Source organism: Miscanthus floridulus, chromosome 1 (genome assembly GCF_019320115.1).
Source record: "Miscanthus floridulus cultivar M001 chromosome 1, ASM1932011v1, whole genome shotgun sequence".
Classification (NCBI taxonomy): Eukaryota; Viridiplantae; Streptophyta; class Magnoliopsida; order Poales; family Poaceae; genus Miscanthus; species Miscanthus floridulus.
Genome location: NC_089580.1, coordinates 165,406,723 through 165,423,087, shown reverse-complemented (window position 1 = coordinate 165,423,087; position 16,365 = coordinate 165,406,723). Strand labels below are relative to the sequence as shown.

Genomic DNA, 16,365 nt, shown 5'->3' with positions numbered 1-16,365 from the left:
ATTGTGGAAAGTTTTAAAATACGTTTAGACATTGATTTGAATGTTTTCTTTAAAAATAGATTTTTTGAGCTAAATCTAATTTCTAAAGGCTTATAGAGATGCTTAATGACCTCTAAATATCTTATTTTCCCATGCTTAATTTTTTGCTCCAACTCCAGCAAAATTCCCTCTTTTTATGAAAAGTCGGGCCCTTCTATTAGCGGCATGTGTTTTATTTTTCCTTTTCTCCCATCTTTCATCGTCATACGGAGATGCTCGGTGAGAAGGTGATTGATGAGGAGGCGCATGGGCGGGGAAAGGCTTAGCAGGAAGACAGATCGAGTGGGAGTGGGTGGAAATGGCTTAATCGATCAAGAGGAAGGCCCTTGCGATAGGGGGGGGGGGTGATTTCATGACCTCTTTATTTTAAGGTCAATTTGGAAACTCTATCTCTTTGGAATCTCGGCTTCTATAGGACTAGTATAGTGCTCGTGCTAACGCTACGGTTTTATTTCAGGGATGTACATGGAAACAACCAAACAACGATTTTTTTTCTAGAGTTCAACTTTCACACAATTGTATATGACCATGTATATACAATCCGAGAAACACTTACACGTAACAAGGCATAATAAAGTTATTTCTCGCATTAACCTTATAATTTACAATCTGCCTAAGTCCTTAAACATGTCTTGAAGATCTTCATGGCCACTTCATGCAAACTTCATTCCAAATAATCAAAGATGTCATACCAAGCTTCTTAAAGTAGATATAGCTTCTTAAAGTAACTCTATAATTCACTTTTAATAAATGAAAGAAAAATTATATTTGATATTTTTTAAAATTAAATAGTAGATATAGTCATAAATATATGTGCGCAACCGCGATGGATATTTATCTGGTTGTTCCTTGGTTTCTCCCTCTCTCCTATCATGTTTTTCTTTCTTTAGATGATTTTTGGGTATTAGAAAGCTAACTAATAAAAATTATTGGACAAAAGAAAAAAAAACATTTCTTCTTGGCATAATCAACTGATTTATCAAATAAGTTTTAAGTACTCCATCTGTTTTAAATTGTAAGTCGTTCCAGCTTTTCTAGATACATACTCCCTCCATTCCAAATTATAAGTCGCTTTGACTTTTTTAGTTCATCCATTTTGCTATGTATCTAGACATATTATTATATCTAAATGCATAACAAATTAGATGTACCAAAAATTCAAAGCGACTTATAATTTGGAATGGAGGAAGTAGTTTTTACTATGTATATAGACATAATATATATTTAGGTGCATAGCAAAAGCTATATATCTAAAAATTAGAACAAAACTAATTATCTCTAGCTTGCATGTTCTATTTCATAATGGCCTTTTATTTTTATAATCACGTGTCAAGTCGGTTCGTTTATTTTGTAAACTCGATCGAGACATGTAGTGTGTTACTTTTGTAACATAGTGGTCTAACTCCTCTCTTTGGAGGATGAAACCGGATATTTCTTCTATTTTTTTAAAAAATAGGTAAAACCAAATGTGCTAAACCTCTTCATGGATCTCTTCTCTGTGGGCCCGGACTATAAGTGACTCATTTTGCTTCCTTGTCCGCCGTTGGTATTTTATGAGAAGAAAGGGGTAGACCTTTCCAGGTTTAGCCACGCTGCAGACGCTCCACTGCTCCTACTGACGCGTGGGGTCACCAAATCAGGTCCCACGTGTTCTTGATGGAAACATGCGAGTGGGTATGTTGGCAGGTCTGTCGCCATTCCTTATTGACACAATACCATAATAGCACGGGAAGTTTTAGAAGGGGAGCGTTAGACGGGGCCGGGTTCGGCGTGGGTTTTTCCATTATAATGACAATTCTGAAAATTGCCTTGATCGGAGTCACGGATCCCTCATTCCTATTTGCCTTGACTGGCTTTCATATTTGTCTTGATTGACTTCTATTGGTTTCTATTTTACCGTAGACTGCGGGATGCACTGGAAATTACCTTGATTGGAGTCACGGATCCCTCCTTCCTATTTGTCTTGACTGACTTCCATATTTGCCTTGATTGACTTCCATTAGTTTCCATTTTACCGTAGACTGCAGGATGTGTGAGGCGTGCGTTGAAGCCTGGGTGGGGGAGATCCAAATAATGTTGGTCATCGGATCAAGTTGAAGCATGTGAGAAATGATTATGAGCCATAGATTTTAATGATACGGTAATTCTGGGTACAATTTCGTTGGCGCACAATGGTGGTAGTCTCTCAGCGGAGGACCTTTTTTTTTGAGAGACCAAGTATAATTTTGATCGGTCTCTTATAGTAGAGATAAGCAATCAATGGATGTGTCATTTTAACTAACCACTTAGTTTTTCATGTGGAGCTTCTCATTGTTGTGTTTGTCTCCCCTATTTCCTTTCTTTTTAGTGGACCCTATTTCCAAATTAGACCGAGCGGGTTTGAGCAGGGACTTCTCTGGAGTCAGAGCTTTCAAATTTGGGTTTTAGAGGCCTGCTAGGGTTGCTCTAAAACCTTAAAAATGAGCCCAGGTAAAGCCCACGAAGGCAGGAACCACAGAGAGTGGCAAAGCCTCTCCTCCGGCTCCCCACCAGGCCACTGGCCACCTGTCCCCACCTTCCTCCCTCCGTCTCCTCCTCCCTTCCCGTCTGGGTGTGGCCGTCTCGCTTCGCCCACTCCCTCCCCCAGATCTCCAAGGCCACAGGAGCCCGCGGAAACCACCGCGCCCGCAGCGATGTCGGCGAGCAGCACGCCCGTAGATGCCTCGGGGGAGCCGATCCCGACGTCGTCGGTGCTGATGGCGGCGTCGAAGCACATCGCGGTCCGGTGCCGCCCGGAGAACGTCGCCTTCCTCAACTGCAAGAAGAAGGACCCTAACCCCGAGAAGTGCCTCGAGAAGGGCCGCCAGGTCACACGCTGCGTCCTTAGCCTGTGAGTTCGTCTGCCACGTTCTCCCCCTATCCTCCCTGCCTGCGCCGTCCGATCCCCTGCCGCTTGATTGGACTTGCTTCCGTCATTCTGTTCCTTAGGGTTCGATACGTTAGCGAAGCGATTTGTAAGGTCACTGATGATGCAGTTGAACAGCTACCTGGCATTGGTTATGTGGTAACTAGTGTGTACTCTTTTGGTTATCCCTTATCAGTAGAGCGTACTCTTTGGTCATCCCTTATCAGGTTAATCAGCAGCTGAGTGGATATGCAAATGCTATGCAGAGACATGATTTGATAACTTCAACGAAGATAGAAAATTATGAATTATGTTCATATATAATACAATATTAGAGATTTCTCATTGCATTGCAAGGCTGCACCAGTTTTTTCTTCAACACGCATGAGAGCTGAGGGTCATTATATTAAGAAGAAGAGAAGGAATCTAAAAAGACTCAAGCATGCCCATAAGGGTAGGTTCTAGTACATGGTTGTAGCTAATGAACCAACAAAATAAAACGATCGCAACTTGTACATGTCAAGCTATGTCCCTATGGCCAGATGCTACTGAGGCCTTTAGCCCCCACCAGAGGCTGGACCGACTAGCTAGAGCACTTTAAACTGGTGATGTTCATTGTTAGACAGCTTATTTGGCTTTAGGGTCATCCATCAAAATGAGCAAAGGGTTTCGTACCTTGATTGTTTAGGTCGGTTTCATCCAAACAACAGCCCTCCTTTGCAGTTGCAGCCAATAAATACTGTGATATCCTTAGTTAGTTCCCCTTAGGTTCTGCGATAGGAAGGCTACAGTCACACAAAACCTGGTATTTAGTTTTTAACTTAGCAGCATTTCTGTTACTTGAAATTTGTGTTGTTATATATATCTGATTGTTCTCTCATAGGTTGATCTTTTTCTTCTGGTATGCTCATTTTCAACAGTAAGTTTGCATGAACCATATTGTTTGTAGTTTTTCCTTTCTCATTTTTCCAGCCATCAATTTATTGACCATAATCAAATAGATTTCAAGGGGGGGAAACTCTGATGGGTGAAGCCCATAGCAAACATTGCCAAGATGATAAAATTATAGCTAATAAGCGACTGTACAATGCTTAACTTTATACTTGGTCGTTACAGCTAAAATACATAACTGCTACCTACCATATCATCTTACATTGGTTGATTTGATGTGACTGTCCCAAACTGGAAGCTTGGCTAGCTAGAACCAATTGCCGGAAGCCCTAGTTGTGTCACAGCACCATATCTTCCAGTAGAAGGCTAAGAACTTCCCTACTTTGTAGATCTTCCATGTAATTGCTTTCCACATTGCTCTCAAGTAAGCTAAATTGAACTATTTAGCGTGATAACACTTGCTGTTTGCAGCTAAGATCACATTTCTGCCTACTTGATCTGAGCTGCATTTGTTAAATTTTTATCCACCATAGATACTTATTCTGTGATTAGAATGTTCTTCCGCGGCCAGAGCCCAGAGAATCTCAAGTCACCATGAGTACAATGTGGCAATCCACAAATTAATCAAGTGAATTTAAATATAATGTCAACAAGTGATTGAGGAAAGCAAATATGCACCGAAGTCAACAAGTATCCACCTTCAGGGATGTACTAGTTTATGGTACTGAGTTTAAATTGATAAGATGGTGACAACACTGCTTTAAGACCAGTTCTAACTTGCATTACATCTCCTGGGATTTTAGGACATGTTTCTTACTATTATCCAGTAGGGTAGCATGAATTGCGATGGAGGAACTGTCGGTGTCTTGCCCAACTTCATACTTTCTTTTATACAGTACATTTTAGTGAGAGGAAATGAAATGAGAAAAGGCTTTGGCGAATTCATTCAGCATCAGCACATATTCACATGAATTTTTTTTAACGAAAAGAACTGGTGACGTCAACCTGGCTTGATATCTTACTCTGTTTGGCACCTGTCAAAATGAACCCCTTATAGTTCACCAATTTGTCGACTAGAAGCCTGATGTGGTTGAATTGGTGATGTCATTGTGCTTTGTGTCATTTTTTCCTCCTTGAGCATTGAGGCTGAGGAGTTAATGTATATAGGTTACACAGGACATAAAGTAAGAAAAAGCAAAGTACATTATCAATGTTGACATATTACTGACATCTACCAGATCCGCAATTCTGGAGCTTTGAGTTGCATAGGGCATCTTTCATTCTTAAAAGCTGGAGAATATGCACAAAAAAGTGCATGCTCTACAATACGACACCTGTTGAGGCTGACATGTGGATCCTGGGCCACATGTCAGTATGTGTTTTTATTATTTCTTGTTTGGTACTCGATGCGTTACAAAATGTAGGTTGTTTTAGTTTTGTCCTAAGTCTAACTTCTCTAACTTTGACTAAGTTTATAGAAAAATGCACAAATATCTACAACATAAAACTAGTTTCATTAACCCCACCTTGAAATGTGTCTTGATAATGTATTTATTTGGTATTATAGATGTAATATATTTTTCTATAAACCTGGTCAAAGTTAAAGAAGTTTTACTTAGAACAAAACTAAACCAACATACATTTTACAATGGAGGGAGTAATTGATGACATACAGACCTATCTTTTTATCCCAAAACCAACTAGGAATTTCATTTTCTTTTGGTTATTTTCTGGGAGGGGGATCCATTCAGGGGCTGTGCATCCTATTATCCCTTTCAATTCTGAAATGAAGTGCAGACTACCACCCAATGTTGTAGCTGTTTTTTTAGTTGAATAGCATGTGTGACTGTATGCTTCTTTCTTAGCGTTTTTTTTAACGCTACATGTATTTTGTAGTTTGTACAACAACAACAACAACAACAACAACAAAGCCTTTAAGTCCCAAACAAGTTGGGGTAGGCTAGAGTTGAAACCCAGCAAAAGCAATCAAGGTTCAGGCACGTGAATAGCTGTTTTCCAAGCACTCCTATCTAAGGCTAAGTCTTTGGGTTTATTCCATCCTTTCAAGTCTCCTTTTATTGTCTCTACCCAAGTCAACTTCGGCCTTCCTCTGCCTCTCTTCACATTACTATCCTGGCTTAGGATTCCACTACGCACTGGTGCCTCTGGAGGTCTCCGTTGGACATGTCCAAACCATCTCAACTGGTGTTGGACAAGCTTTTCTTCAATTAGTGCTACCCCTAATCTATCACATATATCATCGTTCTGAACTTGATCCTTTCTTGTATGACCTCAAATCCAACGCAACATACGTATTTCCGCGACACATATCTGTTGAACATGACGTCTTTTCGTAGGCCAACATTCTGCACAATACAACATAGTAGGTCTAATCGTCGTCCTATAAAGCTTGCCTTTTAGCTTCTGTGGTACCCTTTTGTCACATAGGACACCAGATGCTTGGCGCCACTTCATCCACCCCCATTGATTCTATGGCTAACATCTTCATCAATATCCCCGTCTCTCTGTAGCATTGATCCTAAATATCGAAAGGTATCCTTCCTAGGCACTACTTGACCTTCCAAACTAATATCTTCCTCCTCCCCGAGTAGTAGTGCCGAAGTCACATCTCATATACTCAGTTTTTTTTTTTTAGTTTGTAGGACCCTGTTTTTCTTGTTAAGCGTTGTTTGCCTCAGCAATGTGGTTTCCATTAAGTCTATATCACTTCTGTTCTTCCCATGCCATCTTTGACAATTAATGTTTCCACTCCCAGGTTGAAAGAACTTCACCAAAAGTGTCCTAAGGAAATGGATGAGTATGCTGGCTGCATGTATTACTACACCAACGAATTCGACTTCTGCCGTAAGGAGCAGCAAGCTTTTGAGGAAGCCTGCCCCATTTCCGAGTAGATCTTGAGAGTTTTACTTCCTGTGGTCTTCACAAATAAGGAAAAAAAGGCCTAAAAACCAGAGTTCATGATCTCCCATGTTTGTTGTCCTCATGGAATTTTTACTGGTGAATGAATAGCATACCCTGGAGCTATTCACCCCATTTGTCCCCCTGAATATTTTTCAAACTTGAATTGACGCAGCCATATGCTCTAAAATGGTGATGATGATGTTTTGACTTTTTTGTTCACAAATTACATTTGGCGGACTTGCTGTTATTTCTGCCCCGAGTGTGTTAACCTGCTAATCTGATCACCAGCCCTGGACGTTGTTTCTGTCACAAGGCTATACCACTACAATGTACTTCCTCCATCCCAAAAGTAATGCAATTCCAGGTTTCAACAAGTCAAACTTTTCTAAGTTTGATCAAGTTTATAGAAAGAGTATCAATATTTGTCTCAAATTAGATTTACTATGAAAATATATGTTCTATAGGTAATCTAATAATGCTTATTTGGTATCATAAATGTTAATATATATATATATATATATATATATATATATATATATATATATATATATATATATATATATTGTCGTATTTAAAACTGTTTGACTTCTCCGAAGCCAGAATTGCGCTGTTTTGGACGGAGGGAGTAGTAGTACATCACATCGTCTCAGATCTGAAACCGTACAGAGTACAGAAGCCTTCTCTGTCAGTTCACAGAGGGTGAGACGCAGCAGCGACCTGCCGTTCTGTACTAGTAGTTGCTGGCTTGCAGGCTTGCTGCTGCCAGCGGACGGTCGCAGGCATGGGCTCCGAGGGGAGAAAGCGTCAAAGCCGTCAATGCGTTTCAGCGAGAGCCGAGAGCTGCGTGAGAATATGATGCAGAGCTGCAGAAAATTTATGATTCGAAGGTATGGCTGGTGCTTGCCATGGTCCTTCACGAGGTCGTCTTGTATCACTTGTTAGGCATCCGTTTGGGCTTGTTTGGCTTATAAGCTATGGCTGAAAGTACTGTTGGCTGGTTTGACGTGAGAGAAAAATACTGTTCGTTGACTGATAAGCCATGACTTACACGCTAAATACGACCAAACGAACAGGCTGCATGTCGGTTCAACATTGGGATCTGCTGGAGTTTTGGATGCGGTAACTTCGTACGAGTGGTAAGGGTTTCGCACGAAAGTGAACTCTCATCATCATACCGTAAAGTCGTGCATGGTGCACCACGAAAACAGAGACCGCTCCCCAGCTCAAGATGGACCTGTCTTGTTGCTCTGCTCTTCCTGTTCACAGTGTGATTTGTGATCCTTCGCCCGGTGGATGGCGGAAGGCTTTCGCCTCATGAGTCACTGTGCCTGCTTTACGGCTCTACCCAAGTGGCCAAGTGTGGAGACAGATCTACCCGCCGCTGCATTCAGCTGCTTGGGTGCACCATGCACGGCGGTAGACGAAATAAGTGGGGGTGACACAATCATTCACCACTGTTTTCTGGCAACCGGCACACGTTGTTCAAGGATTGGGTATATCCCCAAATGGAGGGCACGGCGCAAATGGAATCAGAGAGAAAGAGAAGCTTCCAGGATGCGGCATCAAGTCTTGACAAAGTCGTAGGTGGACACTGCTCCAAGAAAACGAGACGCCAATTGATAGGGAGGCCGCCATGACCATGGAACTTGCACATGGCGTGATCACAGGCAGGCAGACACATGGAGTAGAAGCAGATGTGGACATGAGAGGTGAGAGCGGCTCCTCAATTTTGAGTTTTGACCCATATTTCGTCACGCCACATCGCAATCTTGAGCAGGTCAGACTGGGGGAATCTCAGCAGATCTTGACCTGCCCCAAAGACCCACCCCCCAGTAGATCCAACATTGCTATATGCTAGTACTCACAATGTGCATGCATCCAAACATTGCTGTGCATGGTACTAGCTCTTAATAACAAGCACTATGCAGGTTATTGTAGAGGATGTGGCAAGACACTGTCCTTCATCCCCCCTAGATCCTGCAATTAAAATCCTCACGCTCTTTCATTTTCACGTCACCTTCTGTGGACTAATTCAAGATGGACTGACATTTCAAGGGGATAAGAGATGTGAGCAATTATATAACAAGCCTCTGCACATATTATATATTTTCTCAGATGCAGTTTCCTGCATGATTAGGCAAACAGCCAAACCAAACTGATATATAGCATGTAATATAGAAGGAAAAAAGGAAGAGAAAAAAAAGAAAACTATCTAACGTTCTGCCTTTGTAGGATGGATATGATCTCTGAGAACTGAGGGCGCTTCAGAGGGGAATTGTCCCAGCACCTGTTCATCAGCGACCTCAGGAAAGGAGGACAATCTCTGGGGATCTCCGGCCTCAGCCCGCAGGCGGCGATTCCGACAGCTGCTTGCACTGGCGAGTAGGTGGAGTAGGCCTCCTCTCCGGTGATCATCTCCCAGAGCACCATTCCGTAGCTGTAGACGTTGCTCATCCAGGTCTCGGAGACGGTTTCAGGATCTCCAGCAATGATCTGTAGACACCATGGTACTAAACTTTTCAGCAAGGACAGATCAGTATAAAATGGGATAATAGAAAACTTATTTGCATAATTGTCAACTAGATGATTGTCTTTTCCAACATTTTTTATTTTGTTAGTGACTGTACAAGAAGGGAGAAAAAATTTGTAACTGACTGCCTGATCTACTACAAGAAAACATGAACTTGTAGAAGAAAAGCAACACCTCTTCATAATAGCATTGAATATTGTATAGGTCATTCCATAATAGCAGATGAAAACTAGCAGTTTAAAATAGAGCAACTTCGTTCACCAAGAACCTCTACAACTGACCATTTACTTTCAGAAAGACTACTTATAGACAACAACATGAATTTTCAGTAAATCAAGTCAAGAAAACTAACCTCTGGAGCCAGCCATCGGTACCCAGATGTCTCATACTCAGTGACCTCACCAACATTACTACAAGGTGTAACAATGCCCATATCCCCAAGGCAAGCATTCCCTTGCCTATCCAGCAGGATCTTCCAAGCATTGAGATCACAGTATGCAATGCCATAGCTGTTCAAGAAAGCCAGAGCGTCAGCGACATCAAGAGCGATCCTAACCGTGTCTCGGAGGGACAACCTCTTGTTTCTCTGCATAAGAATATCATGAACTGATCCCCCTTCCATCATCCTCGTCACTATGCATAGGCCATGATTTTCATTGAAACAAATGCCATGGAATTGGAGGATGTTCCTCTGGCCACAGCTCATCAACTGCAGCAAGTCCTGACGGATCTCGACGTCGTAAGCACTTCCCATGTCACAGCCCCTCAATTTGTTGACCCAAACCTTCTTTCCTCTATAGACACCCTGGAATGAATTCGCACCAACCCAATCAATGAACTCAATCTCCTCAGAACGCAGCATCCAGCGACCGAGCTCCTCACCACCAGAGCGAATGGTTTGCCATTCATCTACTGAGACGAAGACTGATGACTGTGGTAGGGGAGTGGGAAGCTGTGGTCTGCGTGTCGGCTCATTGTCAAGTACCTGACCATCATCTGGATCAAACATTGACTCCTCATCAAAGTTTCTCGATCCTTCTTCTTGACAACCGCAGAGCCCAAATGGTAGCTTCACGCCACCACTGTTCTTTCTTTGCTTCTTTACTACCGATTTCAGTGCAGACTCAACCCGGTTCTTGAAGAGCGCCTCATTCCCAGTTTGCACAAGTATCATGACAACACCAAGTGTCAACCCTCTCTTCTCAAAGATCTGGATCTTCTTGCAACAGAACGAAGGGCTGTCTAGTGACCCTGACATTGACTGCCATGAGAGCGGGGCTGTGCAAGCAAATGTTAGCTGGAAAACAGCGCCTTCATCACCACTTCCTCTGCCATGAACCTCCTCAATGTTCACTGCAGGCTGATCCTCACCGGTCGCCTGCTCTACAAGGCGGGCATGCAAGAGGACATCTTTCATGTCAAATCCTGCCTGTGCGTAGCTGCAAAATCGAAATTTTTGCTTGTCAGCGACCATTCAGCAGATCCAGAGAGAAATGCACTGTCACCTTAGCTTAGATATCGAATTATGTACTTGATTTAATCATAAACACAGTAACAAAAATTCACTACACAAATTTTTGATCTGCGTGAATGATATGTACAGTAGGTTAGAGATCCGTCTCTTAGTTGCTTATACGAAACTAATCCCAGATTGCAGCAAATTTTGTGCCGTTGATAGAGGCAGTGGCAAGTTTTACCTCTCTATAGAGTTGCAAGATTTCACCGAAAGAGGAAAAAGTTTGCTGGGTAACACACAACTTGCTTTGTTGCAGAATTGGGTGGTACACTGGTACTAAAGGGGAAAAAGCGCAAAAAGGTGGCGACTTTGGGACACTAACCTGTTGGGGAGAGCATCGAAGTGGCGGCGGAGGTCAGCGACGAGCTTCTCCGGCAGCTGCTGATTGGCGGCGCCGCGGGAGTAGAGCTGCGCGAGGCCACGGAGGAGGAGCGGTGGCGGCTTCTCGGCTCGCGGTGAGGGGTCGCGGGAGATGCCGCCGCCATCCAGGCTCAGCGTGTTCTTGAACGCGGCGATGGCGCCGGCAAAGTTGCGGCCCAGCCGCTGCCACTTCTTGGGGGGCGCGGGCGCCGACGTCGGCTCGCCGGCGTAGGCAGTGTCGGCGCAGGTCGGGAGGGAGTCATCTGAACGCCCGTGGGGCTTCATGAGAACCTGCTCCACCATCTCCTCGTCGGTGCTCGGCCGCCCCGACCAGCACTCCAGCGCCGCCGCCATCGCCGGAGACTTGGCCTTTTTCCTGCTGCTGAATCTTCACTTGCTTGAAGAGTTGGCGGCAGCAGAAGGGCTTCTAGAGATGGAAAGCCTGCTGCTACTGAAGGCGCGTTTCTACAAGGCAGAAGGAACAGAACCAAGATCTTGCTGGATGAATCTATCGCTTTGGAAGATTGGACTGAGTGACCAGAACAAAATGAGAATTTTGTTTTTCTGCTGGGTGAATCTACTAGTATTTATTTGTAGAACACTGAAGGAAGGGGTATCTAGAAAATGTGAAGAAAAATAGCAAAAAGAAAAGCTGTGATGTTTGTTCAGTACCAAGAGAAACAACTGAAAATGTTTTTTTTTCTGCTGGTCTTGTGGGGAATCTCTGAGCCAGGGAAGATATTTTTTCCTCTCTCGCTGTGATGTTTGCTCTACATAAAACTAGTCATGTTAACCCAACCTTGCCCAGCTCAGCTCATACGAGGGAGGGAGAAGAAGGGAGCCAAACAAGGTGGAGAGGGAGGCAAAGAAAAATGACGCCTGTTTTTGTAGTACCAGCTGCCAGCGTGCTATGCCTATGAGTGAGGCGCGAGGGCCTCTGGTCCATGTCCAAGGACGATGATGGGCCATGGCAGAAGAAGGGGAAGAGAGAGAGAGAGAGAGAGAGACCATGCATCATGGAGGGAGGTGGGGCTGGCGTCCTACGAATAATTTATGAGGGGTGTTTGGTGCGTTCATGTGATTTTGCTGCCGGAACGAGACCCTCTAACTTCGACCTCAGCGACTGCAGAGTACAGTCGGAGACGGATCACCGTCCGCTGAGGATCCAACGGAGGCTGACCCACCAAAGTCTATAGCAGGCCAATTCGAGTGGCCCATCGCAGCCCACCACGCCAATAACAGCGACGTCCGTCTCTTTCCCTCCGGCCGCCGTCTTCGTCGTCGCAGATGTGCTCCGCCTCTCTCCTCGCCGTCACGGCGTCCGCTCGAGCGACGCGAGCTCCGCCGCCTTGCTCGGAGCGGACGCCGCGCTCGAGCAGCTGCTCTTCCACTGCCTCCTCGAGTTCGCACAGGTCCAGCACGACGGGGCGGCGGCGGGCAGGGGCAGGGGAGGAGCATCAGGACCGCAATGTTCGCCTCCAGCGCTGGTCTGGCTCGTCGCCGTCGCAACTGCTGCAGCCGGGTCCAGAAGGTGGTCATGCGGGCTGGAAGCATGAGGTGGTTGGACCTTGGATTGAAGAATTCAGTGCTGTAATTTGTGCTTACAATGTGTTCTGTGAATTGTGCAGCTGCTAGCAACTGTGCAGGAAATTAGATAGGAAAGGACAAGTGGTAGCCAAATCAGAGCCAATTGTACGTATTCGAATTGTGATGAAAATTGTTCTGGATTGTAATGGTATTACTAGAATAAAGAGAAGGCATTGCATTTTTTTGAAAGTTCAGATGCTGCAGAGCCAATATCAAGTCCATGTGACATCTGAACTCTTTTACTAGAAATTAGTCAACCAGAAAGATCATCAGGTTGCAAAAATCAGTAATATATTCTGAGTTCTGAACATATGGCAATATTTCTAAGAAAGTAGACCTGAACATGCAAATTATAGTGCTGAAGCTGAACATATATCACCAACGAAGCACACATACATGCTGATGCATTCTAAACAAGGAGCACAACTTATTCCACAATTGCTAGAACCCTTGCTTCCTGTCCAATTTCCTGCACAAATTCCTAACATATGAATGTAGTGCTTACAAAACACAACGCTTACAAGCTCAGGAAGCAAGGGTGTGGATGTAGTGCTTACAGCTTATTCCACAATTGCTAGAACACAATGCTTACAAGCTGTGGATGTAGTGCTTACAAAACACAACGCTTACAAACACAAAGTGCTAACACTCTGAAGATGGGTGCCGCTGAACAACTAGCTCAGGAAGCCCGGTGGCTCTCAGGTCGTTCTCCACATCTGGAGCTCGTGTGCCAAGGGGGCTCCACCTTGCCTGCGGTGGAGGGGAGAATAGGCATCTCACCAGCGAGTGCGGCCCGAGCACAGCACTTCATGCGGATCGACGAGCAGCAGCTGCGCGTGTGACGACCCAGGCGAGGAACACACCGGATGCTCTGGCTACGAGCGGTAGCGTCCGGGAGGACCACGCCTTTGTGCCGCGGGACGAGGGGAGGGTGGCGGACGGTGGGGGTTGGTCGGCCGGAGCGCCGTGACGGCGAGGAGAGAGGCGGAGCGCATCTGCGACGACGGAGACGGCGGCCAAAGGGAAAGAGACGGACGTCGCCGTTGGATCCTCAGCGGACGGTTATCCGTCTCCGACTGTACTCTGCAGTCGCCGAGGCCGAAGTTAGAGGATCTCGTCCCTTGCTGCCATGCACAGACTGAAAAAATTTGGTTAAGGCCCCCATTTAGTTCCACCCAAAAATCAAAAAAATTTGCACAGTGTCCGTCACATCGAATCTTACGGCACATGCATGGAGTACTAAATGTAGACGAAAAAAAAACTAATTACACAGTTCGCCGAAAAATCGCGAGACGAAACTTTCGAACCTAATTAGTCCATAATTAGACACTAATTGCCAAATAACAACGAAAGTGCTACAGTAGCCAAAACCCAAAAATTTTTGGATCTAAAAGCTGCAGAGCACAGGAACAAAAATGAATGTAGTATTAAGGATGCTTTGCAGCTTGCAAATGGCAACCTCCCTTTGCGTGGACCATGCACCCCGAATACACTCTGTAAGCGGGATGTTTCTGGTCCAAATGTCAGATGAAAAAAGCATGAATGCTTATCCTCCTCACAGTTCATATGCTTCTGCTCTCTCTCTCTCTACTTCTTTTTCAGTTATGACTATGGAAGTATCAAGTATGGTTTTTCAGTCTCTAGAGAGAGATGGTAATCTGCAGAGATTTCCTTTGGCTATTGTCTTTATATGTGCGGTGAATTTGTTATTCTGCACTGACATTGTAAAATGAGATCTGTCTCGCTTCTTCGGCCTTTATGGTTATCACGAGAAAGGAAAAGCCTCTCTGATACAGTGCCTGTTGCCGTTTGACCTTTTTCTGGCGCTGCTGCCACTGCCGTTATGTCGACTCGGACACTGCGTGAACCCAAAATTCACTCTGCCTGTCACATTTTCACCCACCATCACCGCTCACAGACTGCGAATCACAGCATGACGTGACACGATCCTTGAGGATGTGCTTTGTCTGCAGGTCTGGGAGCGAATGACAAGGATGTCACGCCCACATCGCTTCATTCCTACTTGAGATGACTCGCGTGATGTGATTGCTGCTCCTGCCACTGCGAGACGGACGGAATAAAATCATGTCATGCGCAGTAACGCCGACGTGGCCATGCATGTATCATCTTGCTGCTTATGGAAAGCTATGGCTGGAAGCCCTACTGCTAATGAGCGGAGTATAGCTCCAGAAAACGTTGCAGGAAGGCCGGAAAACCACTGTTCGGGTCAGCATTCCCGGCAGCCATGGGAACAGTGAAAAGATTCCGTGCCCAGCACCGGCAGAAACGCCAAACGCAAAAACCCTGGCATCAAAGCTTTAAGGAATCGATTCGATACCCTCATACCCACTATTAGGCACTCTGATGGGATTACCAGTCACTAGAGACATCAGGCTTGGACTTGGATAGTTGGATCAATGAAGCTGCAGTGTGCGCTACAGTGTGTATGCACTGCACTGCCTCGGCCCTGCCGGTGGTGACGTGGTGTGATGGAGTGATGGAGAGGAGCGCTGTCTCGCCAGAAATTCGAAGAAACATGTGTCCCCCAACTGAGCCACCTGGAATTCGGCCGCCGTGTCGGCCATTTCGCCTTGCCCTCCGCGTGCACTCGAGGAGTTGGCGAGCTAATCATGCCCGCCGAGACGAAGACGATCAGGTTAGCACAGAAATCAGTTGTTTAACGCGAACCCATGATGCTAAGTGTTAGATTGATCTATAATCCCAAATTAGGCCCAACAGCCCAGTTGGGCCTTTGATTCGCGCCCTGATCGGGGGCGTCCAGCCCACTATGGCTGGAGGACCCCTGTCATAATGTGCAATAAATAGAGGTAGGGCCGGCGGCTCAAGTGACGAGGTTTGCCTGAGCTACAGTTCCCCACCGACAAACCCTAACCCGATCAGAGAGGGGCGCAGTCAGTGACGGGAAGCCACCAGCTGTGCCGTCACCGGTCTTCACCGCCAGTCACCATCTTCATCGACCGTCGCTGCCCTTGCGCAGACTTCACCGATTCCATGGCGGACGCGAGCGGATCGAAAGCCTACGATGGTCGGTAACCTAGCACTACCTCTCTCTCAAATCTCTGTCTAGTTCATATACTAGGACTTGTTATACATTTACATGATGTACCCGGCTAGATCTATGGCTTTGTGATAAGAATAGTTTCTACAGTGGTATTAGAGCCTCGTTTGGGTATAGATCTAGCCTATTAGATTAGATCCGTTCGGATCTGAGAAAAGAACAGAGGGTTCGATCCGTTTTCGGATTGAAACCCTAACCCTAATTGGGAAATGAACCCTAACCCGTCGGGGAAGAAGAACAGTGACTCAACCGTACACTAACCCGTCGAGGAAGATGAACAGTGAACGAAACCCTAACCCTAACCAAACTCTAATCTCGATCCTAACCCCATCTCCAACCCTAAATCGGATAGATCCGAGAAAAGAAGAAAGAAAAATCAAAGAAAAGAAAAGGGGAAGGGGAAGAGGCCTACCTCGCCGCCGCATCGTGCTGCCGCCTCATCGACGCGTGGGCGGGTGCTTGGGCCAAGGGCGCCACGGCCAGGCCGCTGGGGAGTGCGCGCCGGCGAGAAGGCTGGCGACGGCGCCGTCATCGTCGGGACCGAGACAGAAGAGGAG

The 16,365-nt window shown here is 45.5% G+C and overlaps 2 protein-coding genes across 2 annotated transcripts; one reads left to right on the top strand and one right to left on the bottom strand.

The window, feature by feature from the left end:
- Positions 1-2,561: 2,561 nt before the first annotated feature.
- LOC136500773 (NADH dehydrogenase [ubiquinone] 1 alpha subcomplex subunit 8-B-like) lies at positions 2,562-6,985 on the top strand. Its single transcript, XM_066496203.1, has 2 exons — positions 2,562-2,908; positions 6,591-6,985. The coding sequence occupies exons 1-2, from the start codon at positions 2,712-2,714 to the stop codon at positions 6,724-6,726; spliced, it is 333 nt and encodes a 110-aa protein (XP_066352300.1). The 5' UTR covers positions 2,562-2,711; the 3' UTR covers positions 6,727-6,985.
- Positions 6,986-8,794: 1,809 nt separating this feature from the next.
- Positions 8,795-12,851, bottom strand: LOC136500762 (serine/threonine-protein kinase STY46-like). Its single transcript, XM_066496193.1, has 4 exons — positions 11,815-12,851; positions 11,105-11,607; positions 9,619-10,705; positions 8,795-9,229 (listed from the first exon to the last, which is right to left on the bottom strand). Exons 2-4 carry the CDS (start codon positions 11,494-11,496, stop codon positions 8,945-8,947), a joined length of 1,764 nt encoding a protein of 587 aa, XP_066352290.1. The 5' UTR covers positions 11,497-11,607; positions 11,815-12,851; the 3' UTR covers positions 8,795-8,944.
- Between the last annotated feature and the right edge of the window lie 3,514 nt (positions 12,852-16,365).